This window comes from Dama dama, chromosome 30 (genome assembly GCF_033118175.1).
Source record: "Dama dama isolate Ldn47 chromosome 30, ASM3311817v1, whole genome shotgun sequence".
In the NCBI taxonomy this organism is placed as follows: Eukaryota; Metazoa; Chordata; class Mammalia; order Artiodactyla; family Cervidae; genus Dama; species Dama dama.
This window is the reverse complement of record NC_083710.1, coordinates 34,228,630-34,249,101: the sequence shown is the minus strand read 5'-3', so window position 1 is coordinate 34,249,101 and position 20,472 is coordinate 34,228,630. Positions and strand designations below refer to the sequence as shown.

Below are 20,472 nucleotides of genomic sequence, written 5' to 3'. Positions count from 1 at the left end.
CTCCCACAAAGAATTCATGAACAACACTCACTAATGTTAAAGGCTGACTAAAGGAGTGGAGATCTCCATCACAGGGAATAAATCAAGGGTAATAATCCCTTTTCCCCACTCGTTTTTCTACAGACAACTGCGACGATAAAATGTCAATCACTTAGAAATGTGGAAGATTCTACAAAGCTTAACAGAATGATTTATGTTGTTTGGATACGCCAAACAATTCCTCCTAATTTAAGGTATTTTCTTTTCTGGAAAGAAGCTTCTCTAATGAAGACAGTGAGTAGTATGTTAGCAACCCTGCAGAAAAGATGTACTGGAGATAAGCAGAACCTGAGAGGTCCTCAAAGACTTTTTTATAGTAAGAGAGAATGAATTCTAGGTTCAGACTACTCCCAGATTCCTTGCAGTCTTAGTTTATTTTACATTCATGGTTCCTATATCTGAAATGGTATTAGAAATTTAAAAAGATTAAATTCAAGTTGTTTTTTCCTTGAGTTATCTTCCACTCTTTGTTCTTTCAACTTAAGGAATCAGATATGGACACCGTTCAAATCAACATGCTAGGTTACAACCATGATATAAACAATAAACTCAACTGCATAATAAAGACATTAAAGATGACCCTTTACCTGGCTTGCTATTCATTTGTTAAATAAATGCTACCTTTTTTGTGTGTCCACAAAATGAACTGGCTCATTTCTAATACACACAGTAGTACTGAAGAATACAATATACCTTCCCAGAATTCCCTGATAGCTCAGTTGGTAAAGAATCCACCTGCAATGCAGGAGACCCCAGTTCAATTCCTGGGTCGGGAAGATCCGCTGAAGGGATAGGCTACCCACTCCAGTATTCTTGGGCTTCCCTTGTGGTTCAGCTGGTAAAGAATCCACCTGCAATGCAGGAGACCTGGGTTTGATCCCTGGGTTGGGAAGACCCCCTGGAGAAAGGAAAGGTTACCCACTCCAGTATTCTGACCTGGAGAATTCCATGGATTGTATAGTCCATGGAGTTGCAAAGAGGCGGACATGACTGAGCAACTTGCACTTTCACTTTTCCCAGAATTCCAGAGATGTTACACTCATAGCATAGGCTCTGAAAAGAGAATACCTGGATCTGAATCCTGGTTCCACCTGTCACCAAGATATTGCTTAATTTCTCATGTTTCAGTCTCCTTATTTGTAAAATGGGGCTAATAATAACTCCTAGCTCATAGCATTGTAGGGAAATTCTACTGAATGAATGTGTGTGAAGCACCTGGGATAGGGCCCGCCTGGACACTGAATACTAGGATAAACTATTTACATTGAAAACAACAAAAACTACACAAGAAGGCTAATCAACCTAGGTTCCAAAAGGACTGTGTTAATAAGACTGAAATCTAAGCAATGTTCCAATACATCTGATGTTACTTGTGCGTTTTTTAAAAACCTATTACTTGAAGTATCTGATTTACTACACTAAGTTCATCAGAGAAAAATAAAATACCTCTGAGGTACAAAACTGTAACACAAATCAGGACTGAACTTGTGTTTATTATTTATAACTATACTATGTCATTTCACAGTAGTCATGGTTCTTGGGTAACCAAACAAATTGCTTAGGAAGCTATTCTGCCAAAGTTTCTTGGTAGGTCTAACTTTGCTGTTTAGTTGCTCAGTCATGTCCAACTCTTTGCGACTCCATTGACTGTAGCCTGCCAGGCACCTCTGTCCATGGGATTTCCCAGGAGAGAATACTGGAGTGGGTTACCAATTCCTTCTCCAAAGTCTAACTTTAAAACTCTTAAGTAAGAGATGGTGTTATTATTGCTTTGCAGATATTAAATTTTACCTTGAACTTGGAGAGTCAATCATTTCCAAAAAGATCATGCTAATTTCTTTGGTTGAATTTTCTACCATTTTCTATTGTGTATCTTTTATTCATTGAATATGTATTCCACAGATAGCAAAGTTTAGTACGCCAATAAAAAAACTTTTAGTTGCTCTGTATTTCTCTAATACAAGGCCATAATAAAAACTCTTCAAACTTTTTATATTAGTATTGTATACTGATTTTGTAAACAAATACATGTTATGAATTTACTGCACATAAACCCCCCAAATAGAATCATTAACAGTGCCTCTCAAGGAACTTAAATGAAATTAAGAGTATTTTATAAATAGTTGCCAGGTGATTGCAACTGGTCCTCTACAGTCTTATTAAATTACTTAAATTAGAAGATCTAGAAATCTGATCTCCTTTAGGACTGTTGAGAAATAGTGTTGATGTTCTTAATTTTGATATAATTAATACCATCACTGGAATACACTACCTTGGTAGAATACATGTGGCAGATAAAATAGCTTATAAGCTAGCAGAGCCCTAACTCAGTAAGTCAATAACCTTACACAAATGTGATTTCTGAAGAGCAAAAAAAAAAAAGTGTACATTTTGTGAAGTACAGTTATTTGTACTTTAAAATTCGTAAAGTACAGTTAGAGACTCATTTTTACTTATTTTTGACAGATGACTGGAGAGTAAATAAAATTAAAAGTATAAGGTTCTTTTAAAAAAAAATCATAAACATATATATAGATGTTATTATTTTTATGTATATTCTTCCAAACCTAGAAACAGGATAAAGCAAAGTACTAGCTGGAGAAGGGAAAAGCTTTAAAAAAAAAAAAAAAAACAAGACAGTTGAGATCTTTTGTAAGATAAGAAAGATATTAAGCATTCCTACAAATCTCAAATATTATTCAATAAACTCAAACTCCTCCTTCTTTGACTCTACTGAAATAAAGTACTCTGATTTAAGTGAATTTTTGTTTTGCTTTTACTTTAGGGGAATTACTGAATTAAAATTAGCAAAGTATTTCTAGTCATTGGTGCTCCATATTAGACTCCACAGAATCCCCAAAGATGACGACTGCATTTTAAAAAGCAAAAATGTACACTCCAGTGTTCCCAGCAGCACTATTCACAATAGCCAAGACACAGAAATGACCTGCAAGTCTATCACCAGAAGAATGGATAAAGAAGACGTGGTGTATGTATATGTGTGCGGGGATTTCATAGTAGACTGAGATGGCCACTTGAACTATTCCAGGAAGACTTCAGTGTACAGCTCGTGGTTCTACTTGAGATTTCAGATATGACTCATAATAAGCTTACATCTGCACTCTGTAGTATAAACAACCTAAGAATGAGCCCATCTCCACTTCAGAATATAGATATTTAGGGAGAATGCTTTCCCAGTTTTCTGTCTTCATTGGCAGCCTGTCCAAAATCCCACAGGAGTGAGGCAGGCAGGGCTCTGGGAAGTCTAAGAGCTGTCTGCCTGCTTCCTCGGCCAGCTGGGAATCTGACAGAACCACCAAGAGGCTAGATGTCTCAGTCTCTTAGTAAACCTGTCTTTCTCTGGATGTGAAGAGTTAAACACGGAACACCTCTTAGTAAACCCTGCATCAAAGCACAAACTCAGTGGCTGCTACTGAACCAACAACCCTCCCACCAGGTAACAGAGAGACTCACCTGGGCAGGACTAAAAAGGATCAACTTCAGGGCAGAAAGCAAGTATTATTAACGCTTGTCCAGATTATATATAATAGCAAAGCAAAATATTTTGACAGAGAAGGTTAAGAAAAGGTAGATATGGACACAGAAACTGAAAAACTGCAGTGACTTCAAAAAAAAGTGGACATGCTGAATTTTTCTAACACTTCAATATGGAAGAAAACTCTATGAATTATAATGAAAACAATGTTTTGACTACAGTAAAATATCTGACAATGAGTTAAAATCCATGCAACCTTCACCAAATTACACAAAATGGACTTTAATTGGTCCTTATCCAATCGCCCCTGCAATCTCTGCTGTTGCCCACTGCTACTCTTGCTTGGGTTTTTCCTTGAATGGCTTTCCTGAGAGTCAAATTTAAAAAACAATTTTTCACCATAACTTCGTTCCTTTTCTCATTTAAAAAATTATGCTACCTCTAACTACAGGCACTATATACTTTTGGGCTGCTCTCTCATCTCTTAGTGAATTCATCTAATGTCATTTAGGTATTTTTTCTTCAATTTAATGCCCACATTAATTTATATTTTTAGCCTTCTCTCTTCTTTTCTGAGGGCTATTCCACATTCATTTATATTTTTAGCCTTCTCTCTTCTTTTCTGAGGGCTATTCCACATTCTTACTTAATTCTTATTTCACATTAGGAAAGGTCAAAGATGACTTCCAGGCCCCTATACCATTTGCTCTTTCTAAAAGAACTCCATTAGCTTGATTACATGTCTTTCTATGTCATGTAGACTAAAATCCAAAAAGTTAAAAGAAAGGTGATGCCAGTGTACACAATGACAGTAGCAAAAAATGCTGACAGTGAGAGAACAAAAATTACAAAAAGTAAAACCAAAAGCTGAGCAGTTTGGGACCATCTGAAATACAAGCCAAAAAAAATTTAGAGAGCTCTTTGGTCCAGTGAGAGAAATAATTATGTAAACTATATAACTGCACTTGAGAGAAATAGTTATGTAAACTATATAACCACACTGTCCAATACCACCTGTAACTATTCATATTTAAATTCATTAAATAAAATTTAGAATTCCGTTCTTCAGTCACACACCACTTTCCAAGTGCTCAACAGCCACGTGCAGCCAGTGGCTACTCTACAGGACAGCACAAATACAGAATATTACGATCACTGCAGAATGTTCTACTGGACAAAGCTGCAGTGCTAGCTCAACATTCACCTGGCATTCTCTATACAACAGGCGCAGTGCTATTATAATAGTTCCTATTATATAGGAACAGGGGTATAGAGAGATGAGGAAGATAAAGCTTCTCTCTGCCCTCAGAGAGTACACAGTCTGTCTAGTGGACAAACAAAAATATTGACAAGTGCTCAGTTCAGTTCAGTTCAGTCGCTCAGTCGTGTCCGACTCTTTGTGACCCCATGAACCGCAGCACACCAGGCCTCCCTGTCCATCACAAACTCCCGGAGTTTACTCAAACTCATGCCCATCGAGTCGGTGATGCCATCCAGCCATCTCATCCTCTGTCGCCCCCTTCTCCTCCTACCCCCAATCCCTCCCAGCATCAGGGCCTTTTCCAATGAGTCAACTCTTCGCATGAGGTGGTCAAAGTATTGGAGTTTCAGCTTCAGCATCAGTCCTTCCAATGAATACCCAGGACTTTATCTCCTTCAGGATGGACTGGCTGGATCTCCTTGCAGTCCAAGGGACTCTCAAGAGTCTTCTCCAACACCACAATTCAAAAGCATCAATTTTTCGGCGCTCAGCTTTCTTCACAGTCCAACTCTCACATCCATACATGACCACTGGAAAAACCATAGCCTGAGTAGAGGTAATAACGTGGATGAGAGAAGGACTGACTGAGAAGCTCAGCTCTTGGAATTCCAGACTAATCAGCTGGAACTGCAGTCCTCTCACTTTAGTTTCCTGTGGACCGGACCTTGTTCCCTGGCCGTTATGATGGTACAACAGGTAACGCTGAGACTCATCATTACCTAGCAATTGTGGGCTCACTGGAACCAGAGATGCTGAAACCTGAACAGGAAGTGTGTTAGCTCTGTCCCTCTGGACTTGGTGCTTCAACTTGCTGGCAGCCCTGGAAGGAGAAGGCCGTGCTGCCACTCTTTTTCCCCTTGGTCCTTCCCAGGGCAACAGCTGTGCCTCCACTGTCCCTTTGGTTTGGATCTCCTAGCATGTGCTATACTTAGAATGACCAAGCTCCTGACCAAGTAGTTAAGGCATTACCAAGGAATTAACACTGCCACGAAGCACAAGTCTTCAGTGCAAATAAAGCAAGAAGGGAGGGGGGAGGTGCCCCAAGGCAGAAAGGGTAGGCTAAGCAAGGATGAGAGAAGCAGGAATGTTGACTGAGGGTCTGTGGGCCAGCAGAGAGTTCATTATAGCCCCCCACAGGGCACACACAGCGGGCAACTGTAGCAGATGAGGCTGGATCGGAGCCCAGATGCCAAGAGCTTTAATGCCACCACCTAAAGAGCTGGGCGTGGACTGGCCAACCATAATTAGGTAGAAGAGCTAAACAACGAGATCTCTGTAATGAGATCTGTGTTTTCAAAAGACAAACCTGGGGAAAGGGTGAAAGGCAGATAAACAGAAGTGGGGGGGGGGGGTGGATAAAGGGGAATGATATCTGGATGAAAACATGGCTGAAGGCAGTGGAGATAAAGAACAGGAAATTCATTCAAAAGACACTGTGTGTGTGTGCTGACATCAGAGAAAACTAACTGGCTCCGACTACCGACAGGGTCTATCTGGCACACCGGCAGGCGACAAATGTTTGCTGCACAATTAGTGAGGAAGATACTGATCACGCAGATGACACAGAAGGGCAGGGAACAAAAACCATGAGAAACACAAATATTTAAGGGAAGGACTGACAGTGAAAGAAACTGAAAAGGAACAAGGAAATCAAACAAGGACATATCCTACTGCCTGGCATGTGATCCCCCAAGACACTGGATGGCCCGCAATGCCCTCAGACCCCTTCCCAACGGTCTCCCCTGATCACCCTATGTAAAACTGGGCAACACAGCAACTCTCCCTCAACACTCTCCAAACCCTCTCCCTTATTCTTCCCTGGAGAAAAAAATACCACCACCTCACATACTATGTATTTTACTTATTTATTGTGTTTAATGTCTATCTCCCTCACTCACTGCTGTACACCAGAGCCTAAAAATGTGCCTGGCATAAGCACATGCTCAACAAATACATACTGATTAACTAAAGAACGAAAAGAAAGAAACAGAGCAGGATTATTACCCATAGACAAGTAAGCATGGAAGTACAGTGATAGCTAACATGGAAATGTATCGATTACATTGAGTGCTAAAGGTAAAAATCTATGTAATAGTCCTTTAAGTACAAATGGCTCAAACAACATTTTCTTCAAATATATGTTTTTATATATATCAAATATATGCATTTAATAGTAACACAGGCTTTCTATTTCATCACAAATAATGAGAGAGATTTTATGGCTTGAAAAACCACTCATAATACTTGGTAGCTACACTGCAAATCCACCACTTCAAGTATTTAAATCTTATTAATATTTCTTCAGCTTCCATTACAAATTTCTAATTTCCTTTCTGAAATTTTGGTTATTTTAAAATGTTAAGCAAATGCAAGAAGCTAAAGTTGAAATACCAGAATATAAGTATAATCACAGTCATTAGCTTTGAGATATAATGAAGATGATATAACATTAAAATGGTGAAAAGTTAGAAATGCAAAAATATCCAAGAACACAAAACGGGCCCACCTAGCTGGCTGGCTTCGGGAAAGTGACAAAATATCATTAATTCTCACCTTCCTCATCAGTAAAATGCAGCTAACATGAGCACCCACCTACCTGGTAAGCTTGTTCTGAGAGGTTTTTTTTTTTTTTTTTTTTTTGAGGATTAAGTCTGTTTCAAGTCATTAGCTTAGCACAGTGCCTACAATATAATTACTTCTTAAGCCCACAAATACTTATGAAAAACCTACTATATAAAAGGCATCATACTTACTGGCCACAGTGGCCAATGAAAGAGATACACCTACCCTAACAGAATTGTTGACAATTAAAACAAATCTAAAGACAAACTAATGAATTACTAAGTGTGACAAGTGCCACAGAGGGAGCCCATGGGGTTCTGAGTCAGAAATGGAGAGATGAGGGAATTCAATTTTAGATGTGAACAGAAAGAGTACCTCTGAGGACAGGAAGCAAGACAGCACTGCCCACAGATGTAGGGTACAGAAGGACACTGAGGAGGATTTCAGGCTCAGCCCAGGTGTGGGAAAGAGACTGTGACCTGTCTGAGAGGACCCAGGATAATTGAAGCATAGGAAGTCAAAGGAGATAACATTATAGAGACAGGCAAGAGCCAGATGATGCAGGACTCTGAAGGGCCACTTTAAGGATCTGTGATTTTATTCTATGGGAATTTATTCCTCAATGGAAAGCTGAAGTTTTCCGTTTTTTGTTTGTTTTTTTTTTTTTTTCCAGAAGGAAAGATGATCCAATTTATGTCTCACAAAAATCACTTACGCTATTTTTATAAAATGCATCACAGGGGAACGTAAACAGAAGCAGAATAATTAGCTCCAAGACTAATGCTGTGTCCAGGAAAGAGCAATGGTACTTGCAATGCGGTGGTGGCATGGAGAAGAGGAGTTGATGGATTCCAGATGCAGTTTGAGATGGATTGAATTTGGGGGATGAGGCAAAGGGAGAGATCAGAGATGACTCCTAGATGTCTGACTTAAGCAACTGCCTGGCTGATGGTGCCATGGTAAGTAACACAGTTAAGTACTGAATTAATTTTAGCTACTCATAGCTACTATCAGGATAGAAGAGAGAGAGGAAAAAAAAAAAACTTGATAATCTTAGAGCCAAAAGGGAGGCAGGGGAACTAACGCACACAAAGGGCAATTAGGTCAAGCCATGAGGAAGAGCAATATCAGACCAAAGTCCTCACTGAAAGCAACTACAAAAGTGGCATAAGATACCAAACAAACAAACTGAGCTATCTGAAGGCACACAGAAAACCACCGAGAGAGCCAGGACATCACATGCCGAGAGAAGGGACACACACGGATGGCCCCTGTTTTCCCCTTGAGGCATCTGCCAGTTACCAGTACAGGGCATCCAGGCCAGGCAGAACAGAAGCCGGGAGCTTGTGGCAGTCCCGCTGGGATGGGAAGGCAGAAACTGGACTTCTGTGCTACACCAGAGGAGCCAGGATTGAGGATCCCAGATAAAAAGGAACTGCGAAGGAAATGGCAACCCACTCCAGTGTTCTTGCCTTGAGAATCCCAGGGACGGGGGAGCCCGGTGGGCTGCTGTCTATGGGGTCGCACAGAGTCGGACACGACTGAAGCGACTTAGCAGCAGCAGCAGCAAAGAACGAGCCCAACATCCTGCTCAGTGTTTGCCCTCCAGGAATGTGCTAAATCATAAACAACATGGACTGAAATGCAGAAAAGCTCCTCAAAAAGATGTTGCAGAGGATAAAAAAGCTAAGCAGAGCTTTTATCAGCCTCATCATATTTAAAATTCAGGGCTTGCCAAGGAAGAAGAATCTTGTAAACACTTTAAACTTTTAAATGAGACCTCAGAAGAGCTATGTGTTAGAAGGCTATCTGAATTTCCTGATCACCCTGAATTCAGGCTTATTTCTTATTAATCACTAATGAATCAAAGTGATCAATGTTTACCTAACTACCTGCCAGAGAATATTAGTATTTTTTATCTGAAGAAAGATAACATCATTCAGACCCACTATAATGTTTCATCACAATGTTATTAAAACATTACCAGGCATATTGGGAAAAAGGATCAAATGACCAAAGCTAGACAACAGAAATGGACTCATGGATGATGGGGATAGTATCACAGTTATCAGACAGAAACACCGCAACAATGTTTACATACTCAAGAAAAATAGGTAAAACGTGAGAATTTGAATCTGTATAAGTTTTAGGACTGAAAATACAAAAACTGAAATTAAGAACTTAATAATTGGGTATAACTGGATACTGGACAGAGAAGATAAGTGAACTTGAAGACAGTTCAGCAAAAATATCGAAATAGATACACAGAGGGGGAAAAAAGAATGAAAACTGAAATGACTGAAATGACCCACCACACATGCATTTGTAGTCCCAGAAAGAAAGAACTGAATAGAAACAGTACTTGAAGAACCCCAGCTTACAGAGAGGGTGTGGAGAAAAAGGAACCCTCCTACACTGTGGGTGGGAGTGTAAACTGGTGGGAGTGTAAGCTGGTGTAGTCACTGTGGAAAACACTATTGAAGTCTCTCAAAAAGCTAAAAATAGAATTACCATACAATCCAATCAGTCCATCCTAAAGGAAATCAGTCCAGAATATTCATTGGAAGGACTGATTCTGAAGCTGAGACTTTGGCCACCTGATGTGAAGAAGTGACTCATTCGAAAAGACCCTGATGCTGGGAAAGATTGAAGGTGGGAGGAGAAGGGGACGACAGAGGATGAGATGGCTGGATGGCATCAGCGACTCAGTGGACATGAGTTTGAGTAAACTCCAGGAGTTGGTGATGGGCAGGGAGGCCTGGTGTGGTGCAGTCCATGGGGTCGCAAAGAGTCGGACAGGACTGAGCAATGGAACTGAAGTGAACAGAATGTTCACAGCAGCACTTTTCACAATAGCCAAGACATGGAAACAACCGAAATGTCGATCAACAAATGAATGGATAAAGAAGATATGGTACATATATACAATTGAATACTATTGGGCCACAAAAAAGAACAAAATAATGCCATTTGCAGCAACATGGATGCAACTAGAGATTTTCACACTAAGTGAAGGAAGTCAGAAAGAGAAAGACAAATACCGTATTAATACCATTAGTATATGGAATCTAAGATATGCCACAAATGAACCAGAAACAGAAACAGAATCTGTTTCTATGAAACAGAAACAGAATCAAGCACATAGACTAGACTAGCTGTTGTCAAGGGGAAAGGGGTGGGAGAGGCTTGGATCAGGAGTTAGAGATCAGCAGATGAAAAGTGGTATATATAGAAAGGACAAACAACAAGTTCCTACTGTATAGCACAGGGAATTACATTCAATATTCTGTGATAAAGCATAATGGAAAATATGAAAAAGAATGCATATACATGTATCAATATAACTGAGTCATTCTGCTATAAAGCAGTAATTAACACATTTTAATTCAACTATATTTCAATAAAAAATAAATTTAAAAAAGAATTCCAGCTTAGAAAATTCACGAAATGACAAAAATAGCAAGCCATAGACTCAAAGTGCTCTACAAATTCCACGCATAAAGAATACAATAATAGCTATGTACAAGCACATAGTTAGTAAAACTGCTAAAAACCAAAGACAAAGATAAAATCTTGAAAATAGCCTAAACACATTAAGTTCAACAGAAGTTAAACAGAAAACACATTAACTTCAAAGGAAAAATAGTAAGACCACAAGTTGACTTAGTAAAAACAGTGGGAGCCAGAAATTATAAAATAACTTAAAGGTGCTAAAGGAAGAGACCCTTTAAAGATGAAGGTAAATAAACACACTTCCAGGCAAACAAAACTAGTTATTAATAGAAGACCTGCAAGACAAGAAATCTGAAAATTGACTCTGTGAAAGTCAATAGAGCAAGAAGCAACACAAATTACCAACAATCAGATTTTAAAAGCACATTTCATTACAAATACTACAAACATCAAAAAGATAATAAAGAGATATTGTAAAAAAAAAAAAACTTAAGCCACATTGGAAAATTTAGAAAATAGATAAACACCTTGAAAAGCAAAACTTGTCAAATTGACAAAAAAGTAATAAAAAACATGTATAGTCCTACATGAATTGAAGAAACAGAATCAATAATCTCCACCCCCCTCCCCAACGAAAACTCCAAATGCCTTCACCAGTGAACTCCTCCAAACATTTATGGATGCAATAAAATCAGTTTTCACAAACTCAGAAAATAAACATTTCTCAGGTCATTTTACGAAGTCAGAATAACCCTGATAGCTAAATGTGTCAAAGACTTTACAAGAAATTAAAAATCACTAGTCAATCTTTTTCATGAACAAAACTGAAAACAATGTAAATGAAATATATTGTAGCATATTAAGAAGATAATTCATAATGATAAAGTTAGGTTTATCCAGAAAATCAAGGATGCTTCAAAATTAGTGAGATGTGTACCCCTACCTCACCCCAGTTGTTAGCACATATCTAAACATACAGCCGCTACATTCCTAAGAATTTTATCCTAAGAAAGTAATCAGACAAGGCACAGAGACATACTCTAAGATAGGCATTACAACATTGTTTTTAATAACTTTTAAATGCTTTATGAATATGGAATAGCGAAACAATTTTTGTACGTCACTCAGAATCAGTTCAAAATTATAACATGGTTCTATACTTATTTCTATGGATAGTTGTTAATGATATATGACTAAATGAATAAAGCAGGAACATTTCTATGGCAAAAACACTAATTTTATAAGAGTAAACAAAATCAAACATCTGTCTTGACAGAGCATTTTGTCTAGACATAATGAATTGCCATGTTGATTTATGTTCATAAATACGATATAATGCCTAACTTAAGATAATTTTCCTCAACAGAAAGAACATTTTCTTTTCAAAACCTAGTTATAGAAGACTGCCCATGTATATATTTTATTTAGACCATAAAAAAAGATGCTGCTAGACTGTAATCAATCAACAGAGAATCTGCATCATACATAAGCAGATACTAGTAGGAAGACAAAAACAAAACACCCTGAAAGCACTAAATCAACCTATGTGTCTGTCACATATATAATGCAACCACTCCAGTGTTCTTGCCTGGAGAATTCCAGGGATGGGGGAGCCTGGTGGGCTTCCATCTATGGGGTCGCACAGAGTCGGACACGACTGAAGTGACTTAGCAGCAGCAGCAGCAGCAGTCTTTGAATTCAAAGTGTTAAGTTTATAGGAAAAAAATTCTATTGTATAATATATATACAAGAGGACTCAAAGCTCCAACAAGTTTAAAGAAAATTCCCTTGAATTTAAGCAGTGAGTAAGAAAAGCGTGTTACTCCCTGCTGAGTCGTGTCCTACTCTTTTCGATCCCACGGACTTTAGCTCACCAGGCTCCTCTGTCCATGGAATTTTCCAGGCAAGAACACTGGAGTGGGTTGCCATTTCCTTCTCCAGAGGATCTTCCCAAACCAAGGATTGAACCTGGGTCTCCTGCATTGCAGGTGGACTCTTTACCATCTAGTCACCAGGGAAAAACCCACCTGCATTACAATCACTCCAACCCATAGGTTACACAGCATTCTGCAAAGATACCTGGAGCAAGGTGTTGGGAGGAGATCCAGGTACTCTGCTGAACAGAGGGCCTGAGGGGTTAGCACTGTCTGCTCAGGTACACAGGGGAAAAGCATAGGGTGTTTATCACTATTGCCATGAAACCCAAATTCCTACCCTCGCTCTGTATTTTCCTAACTATGTGATTCCAAAGAAGATCCTTACCCTCTCTGAACCTAGGCTGAGAGAAAGTAAAAATAGCTCTGCTAACAATCACTCTGTGACAGACAGACAAGGCCGGTAGAAGACCAACAGGTAATAAACTCTCCCAGGGCCGCACTACAGCTCCACAATGACTGACGAGCTCCTCCAGCCCACTTCCTTTTTCCTGCCTCCTAAACAAAGACAGCTGAAAGATCCAACTACCAACCCACTTCCACTCTGTGTCTGCAGCATTCCACCCTGCGCTAGTCTCCTCTCCCCCGGCTCCCTCATCAGCATCATGAGGCAAACCCCACTGAGAACCTCTGCGATACCCTCTTCTGTGACTGCGTGGCTGCAGCAAGTCAGTAAATTCGACTTGTTCCACTACAGATGTATTCCTGGTGCTCTTCACCAGGGGGGCAACAGCGGCCTCTTTTTTTACTTACCAACCTATTTCTCCAGGGTCACTGAGAGGATGAAACTAAATGTTATCCTGTCAAATGCCAAGCATCTGCCTGGGAAACAGTTAGGACACAACAAATATTAGCATCTCTCCCCTCTGAGCTCAAAATAAAGCTACCTGTGTAAATTTATTTTTAAAATTATCTATGTAGTTCATCCCTGCAAAAATCTACATCTCTCCAAAACTCAGTCAGGAAATAAGCCCCTCAAGTAAACAGAACTCTTAACAGCCAAAACAGACATGACCAAGTCCATGAAATAAAAGACTATGCACTTTCCAATAAGAATGCCTGAAAATCCCACTTGGACGTCATTTACTCCTTTTTAACACTTTGTCCTAATAAACTTTGAAAATCTGATTTCTACACCCACAGCAAATTAGAATCAGCAACTATGAAGTCAGAGAGGGACAGTTAGGCATACTGACCACAGAAAAATACTCAACAAGGCAGGAGACGGGAACACTACATCAAACAGAACTCAAAATACTTAGAAATCTGAAGTCATCTTACAGCTTCTAAAGTTTGACTGAACATCCCAACCATAAAATACTTCAGCATACAATGCCAATATATATAATATATTCATTTATAAACCATACATTTTATGCAAATTATAAAACACACTAAAACAAAATTAAAAGATTAAAATTTTGTTTTAATTTTAATTAACTATCTTAAACATTGTTTTCATCATGCAACCACTAAAAATACTATTACTCTTAACATTAAGACCACTGTTACTGAATATGACTATTTTTTGATCAGCATCTAAGATATTCATCTTAAGTAAAATAAAAATGTGTTGTTCAGTTTTGAGTTCTACAACTCTCTGAGGTACTTTGACAGTGAACCTCTGCTCCCCATTTCCATTCAAAGTATCATAGATTCTCTTAAAAAGTACCTAGGGCTTCCCTGGTGGCTCAGTGGTAAAGAATCTGCTTGCCAACGCAGCAGACGTTGGTTTCATCCCTGGTCCAGGAAGAACCCACATGTCACAAGGTAACTAAGCCCATGAGCCACAACTATTAAACCTGTGCTCTAGAGCCCGGAAGCCGCAATTACTGAAGCCCATGAACCCTAGGGCCCATGCTCTGCAACTAGAAAAGCCAACAAGAAGCCCCTGCTCACTGCAACTAGAGAAAAGCCTGAGCAGCAACGAAGACCCAGCACAGCCAAACATAAATAATTTTTAAAGAACCTATATAAAAAGACTATCATAAAGAAACTGCAAAAACTATGAGAAACTCATAGTCTTGCTGTCTCTACATTACAAAATTCTCATACTGTCCCTCAGGAAAATGTTCATTAGAATGTGGACCTAGAGAAGCCTGGAGGTTTTTTAGACCCAATCTATGTATTAATAAAAAAAAAAGTTCAATTTCTCCTTCTTTTTGGAGCACAAAATAAACTAGAAGTTCTAATATTTTTATTCTCAAATCGCAATTGACTTGCCTCATCTTACTTTGCCAATTACTAGTAGTGAAGGGGCACAAAGCTTCAAAAGCGGTATCAGATGCTGAGCTAAGATGCTGTAGTTTATAGAATAATGACAGTACATTCTAGAGAAACAGTCAATGAACTTCATTGGACTGAATCAGTATTATTCAAATGATGGCTCTAAGTCACCAAAAGTAAGTTAAATTATGTGCTGCATATTACATGTAAGCAAACAGGACAGAAATCCAAAATAGACTGGGATATTCCCCAAAATAATGATCATGTATCCAAAAAATTTACTGATTCAGAATAATTTATTACCCAGGGTCTCCAGTTACCATGAATTCTAGTCACTTTCAATTTTCCCCCTCCAGAAAGAGAGGAATTCTTAAAGAGCATGTTGAAGTTCAGTCTCCTAAAACCTATTTACTCTTTCATGTTATGAAAACTAGTAAAGCCATCAGTATTTTATCCACTAATTTAAAATAACTTCCAAACTACACTAAAAATACATTTTCCATATTTAAAGTAGTATCAGACATCACAGACTTCATGCTTAACACCGTCATTAGTAGTAGTAGTGGTACGGGACAATATTTATGTTCCCCCAGAAAGAGTAATGCCTTATGAGTCAAGAAAATCACTCAACAGTTTTTAAATGTTTTAGAAATTACGGTAGCTATAATAAATACAAGACATATATTCGTGTAAATTTGACATCATGTAAGAATATGAAATAGACAGAAAATGGTTCACAGGAAGGAAAGATCACTGTGGACTAGAATGGACTAAAAGCCAGTTTCACAAGAGAGGGACATGAGCTGGAGTAGGATTCAGAGCTGGAAAGGAAAAGCCATTCAAAATGGAGGGAAATAATGTGCTATTTGTTTTCTCAATAAAAATGTCTAACTCAAGATACCAAATTTAAGACACATTCAAGTAAAACAATTTAAAGAAATATACCATAAGAGATATACCTTTTTCGAGCATGACATTTTCCCCCTAGTATATACTCTATATCTGTCATTTAACTTAGAAAAGTGATAAAACTTCACTTTGAAAAGAAATCCATTTGAATCATTTCCTGTCCACTAGAGGGCTCCAATATTTCTTTCACAAATGGAAAAGATATGACATTACAATAAAAATATTCATTAAGCACTGAAAAAAATCAAATTATCATTAGCTCACTTAATCCCAGACTAAACATGGTTACATGTGCTACAATTTTACATTCATAGCTTAAAAAGGTACAGGTTCTTTATCACCTAGAATGCTTCAAATAACCAAAACTGCTTTGCCATTATTCTCACACTGTCAATGTCTCTCTTACATAGGGTTTCCAATTTTATAGATATCATAAAGTATAGTTCCAAACAGTAGTTCCAATTTTTATATAATAATTTTATAAATATATTATTTTACATCTTGAAAACTTTCCAAATCCAGAAAACGAAATTACCAGCTTATCTAACCAGTCTTGGGCTTTATTACTGATAGAAAGACTAAACACTTTCTTTCAGAAAGCCTAAATCATTAACATAATTCATGCTACAAGTATAAACAATGAATACAGCCGCATCATGAGCTATGATTTGGGCTGAGAGGGAAAATGAATCACTTAAATACAATGTTTTCTAATGACACTCGGTTCAGGATATTTTCAGATTTTTCTCACAAATTAGTTATTACACTGAAATGTCAGTAAATTTCAATTCAAACTCAATCACCTTTAGCAAAGAAAAAGCCAACATTTTAAGTAAATACATTTATACCATTTATAGAACATCTTTACAGAATATTAATTGAAAAAGTATCAACTGCAAATTATTTTTTGTAAAGAATATAGCAAATCCATTCACTAGGGGTACCTACCATTCGTACCCTCCCCTAAAAGATAGACTTGCTAAATTTGGATTCTAAGAAAAAGAGACCCCTTATGGTACACAAAAAAATATACTGAATGTTTAAAAATAAATTTTAAATATTAGTTATATTTACAAAATAAAAGTCATGCTAAAAAAGAATCGATTTTAAAAAGTGAGTCACAATAATTGCTATCAGGAGACTTTACCAAAAACATCAACTGCTTTAGCAATTATTAGAACTCAAGAATGAACTATCTCTATTGAAACCATGACAGGGTTTATTATAATTTAACTGCCTCACCTCTTCTCCGAAATAGGATTTTCCTATACAGTTGACAAGCACCATTAACAGGTGAAAAAGCGTAACATTTGTTTCTAAATAGCACACACTGTCACCAAGGAGAAACTTAAAATGCTTACTGCATCTGGCAAATGTATGTATTCATACTTGCAAGAATATGCATCCCAATCAATTTAGAGTTATGCTTCAAGGGAAGTATCAGATTGTGGAGAGGTGGGGCTGAGAAGGCTGATGCTTTTCAAGAGCGGTGGCATTTTCCTCACTTTAAGTCAGAATGTAAGTGCAGATTGTCAATTATTGATAATGAAAACTTTAACAAACACGAAGTATTGAGTCCACGACCTCTAACCGGTATTTATCATGTTATATTTCAAAAAGCTGTAATTCTAGGTACATATAAAAGGAAGACACTTCTTAAACAAAAATGCAAAATGAGTAATAGCAAATGACGGTTTAAAAGGTTTTAATGCTGGAAAAAAATCCTGAAGGCCTCCAGCGAGTTGTATGGCTAGAAAATGAAACATAAAAATTATTCAGAATCATCTAATCTGAGCTGTACCTTAGACACACTCTGAAACGGTATCACCAAGGAATTATATGTTTATTACATAATACTGCTTTGCCCTTGCCTATCACCTTTAATCAAGGGATCTCAAAGCACCACAGAATCATCAAGGCCTTAAAATACAGTCCAGAACAGAAACAGTTGTATTTGATAACTACAGCTATTAATACAACCTTGCCATCCCTTCCCAGCACCCCGATCCGTACACTAGCTTCCAAACCTCCTCTCTGACTTGGAAACAGTATTCTCCAAATCACCCCAATTTGCGAGTGAAGCTACGCACATTCAGCTCCTTCTCGTCACTGGGCCTAAATAAAGGAAGTTGTTGCACTGTTTTAATCTCACAGATCTATTGCACGACAACTTCTGTGACAGACATATAGTACGTAAGGTGATCATATCACACAGTGTGCATGATGATATAAGACGGAGGTTTTAGCCAGAGAGCAAGTCTTTGCTGGAGGGTATGAGCCCACAGAGTATCCATCGGGGAAAGACGGTTTTCCTGCTCCATCCAGAGACCTATCTAGGCAACTTCACCAACAGGGTGAAGGAAATCCAGTCTGGCTAGCCTTAAGCCGGCAGGAGACTATGCTCCGGTGTGTAGGGGAAAGGAAAACTAAAAGGACAGTGCTCTAGTTTTAAGACTCAGGAAGGAGAGTGTTGGGTTGCTCTGTGGCCACCCAGGAGACAGAATATTGTGGTTCCTTTGCATTTAAACAGTGCACTGAAAGGGAAATCAAACACAAGCAAAATGTCTTTAAACCAAGGTCAAAATATGCCATTTAGAGCCATTTAATTTAATTTTACAGCCCGTAAATGGGGTTCATTCTAACTGAAACATCTGACATTTTAAAATTTAATCCTCAGCAAAGTTCAATTTTGTTTTTTCACTGAAATATACAAATGCTCAAATGTTAACTTCATATATATGAGCATAACTACGTTCACTTCAATTCTTTCATAAAGGAGATTATTCTCCTTCCTGTTAATTGCATTACGTTTGTCCCCAGAACAGCAAACAGTAATTTCACCTCACACAAACCCACCTTCCCAGCGCTGTAAGCCTACACGGTTCCTGTTAATCAACAGTTTCATAAGCTTAACCTTCTTCATGAACAAAAAGAAAAGCGTCAGTAAACAAGAGTACTTTGGTTTCCAGTTCTTAACATTCCAGGATCAAGGTTCAATCAATAATGTGTTTTATTAGCCTTTAAAAGCCCAGTGATGTCATACTACTAAGTATTTGGTACTAAAAGTCCTGGAATATTCATTAAAAGTACCAAAATACAGTCAGCCTGGATTTGTGAACATTCCAAAACGTCTATTTCTGTCGCCGTACTTGTTCTCCCAAACGTTTCGAAAAAGCTCACAGCAAATCCTGGCCGAGTTTCTAAGAGATAAGACGTCCCCACTTCTTGGAAATACCCGGCTTGCACCTACTGCATCCATGAGCAGTGTCACAGGGCAAGATCCCCGATTTCCTGCCAACCTCTGTATCCAGCAGGGACACCCGGCCTCAGCTCTGTCGTTTTCAGAAGCTTTCAGACACAAGTATTCAGAGGTTTCTAGCAAAGCGGAAGAGATTTTTCTCCACTTCAAGGCACCTTGCTACATGTTCCCAACTTCTCCATTGTCTTTTACCATTTAGAAAACGCAACCAAGTGAGAAGATCCGTATTAAAAGCAGCGCTTTCAACGAGAGCGACACCAGACCCTCCAACTTCTTCCACAATCTCCCAGCACCGTGGCTTCCCCACCCCCACCCCGCAAACCTTCACCCTACGCCTGCATCCTTTCTGATTAAACGAGATTGGAAACCACAATTAAATCAAAGGCTGTCGTTAACTCTTAATCCTTCACTTACCATATCCGCCGGGACATTACTGGACATCTTGCCGTTTGACATATACCCAGATGTTTACGCAAAGAAAAAAAAAATTTTTTTAAGACAACAAATTAAAAAAAAGAGAAGTCTTCGAGCTAACAGAAATCAATCTTCAAGATCTTAATTAGTTCGAGATGTGCTCTCCAAAAATAATTTTTTTAAATAAAACAGTAAGTTCTTTCCGAGCCGAAGTGCCGGCCTGGCCGTGCGCAGAGGAACAATCGCCGGCAGAGCTGTGGCCGGAGCGGAGCAACTCCCGGGTCTCTGAAGTCAGCAGCAGCGGCAGCAGCAGCGCCAGGACCGGCCGCGCCAGGTGGACCGAGCCGAGTGACACACGGACATGGAGCGGGGTGGGAGGGGGTTAAATCGCCTTCCTCCTTTCCCAGCCCCGCCGTGATTCACACCCGCTCCCGAGTCGAGTCCTCATGAAGCGGGAGGAGGATACCCGGGCGCCGCGACACACAGAGAACTTATGTGGCTACACATGGACGTGTCCCCGGCGACCGGCGCGGGCAAACGGCTCTCAACTCGCGCGGCCGGGGCCGCGGAAACCCGCGCTCAAGGGCATTTAACTCGTTGGCAGCCGAAGCGCTAGCCCGGGCCGGAGAGCCCGGGGCGGCGAGCGGGGGGTTGGGGGTGGGGGGGAGCGCGGGGCGCTCGGCCCGCCAGGAGCGAGACCCCCACGGCCCGTCGGGGCTCAGGCCGCGGGCGCCTCCGGGCAGCCGCGAGGCTCGGGGCGCATCGTCTCCGGCTTCCCAGCGCTCCTCTCCCGCCTCCTCCGCCTGCGCCTCCCCCCCACCGTCTCCGCCTTCCGCTCCCCTCCCCGGCCTCGCGAGCTCCCTGCGACGCCGACTTCGGCCGGACCCCGGAAGAGGCCGGGTCCTTCCTCTCCTCAACC

At 39.5% G+C, this 20,472-nt stretch overlaps 1 protein-coding gene across 2 annotated transcripts in view; it reads right to left on the bottom strand.

Annotated features, from left to right (window-relative positions):
- The window catches only part of UBL3 (ubiquitin like 3), a 47,200-nt gene extending 26,992 nt beyond the window's left edge, over nucleotides 1–20,208 (bottom strand). The window contains exon 1 of one of the 2 annotated variants that reach the window (XM_061133569.1): nucleotides 19,554–20,208. In XM_061133569.1, coding sequence (XP_060989552.1) covers nucleotides 19,554–19,595 — 42 coding nt within the window. In that variant the 5' untranslated portion in view covers nucleotides 19,596–20,208. Of the gene's footprint in view, nucleotides 1–19,130; nucleotides 19,155–19,553 lie in introns of those variants that run through there. The other variant, XM_061133570.1, reaches the window with a different exon arrangement.
- Between the last annotated feature and the right edge of the window lie 264 nt (nucleotides 20,209–20,472).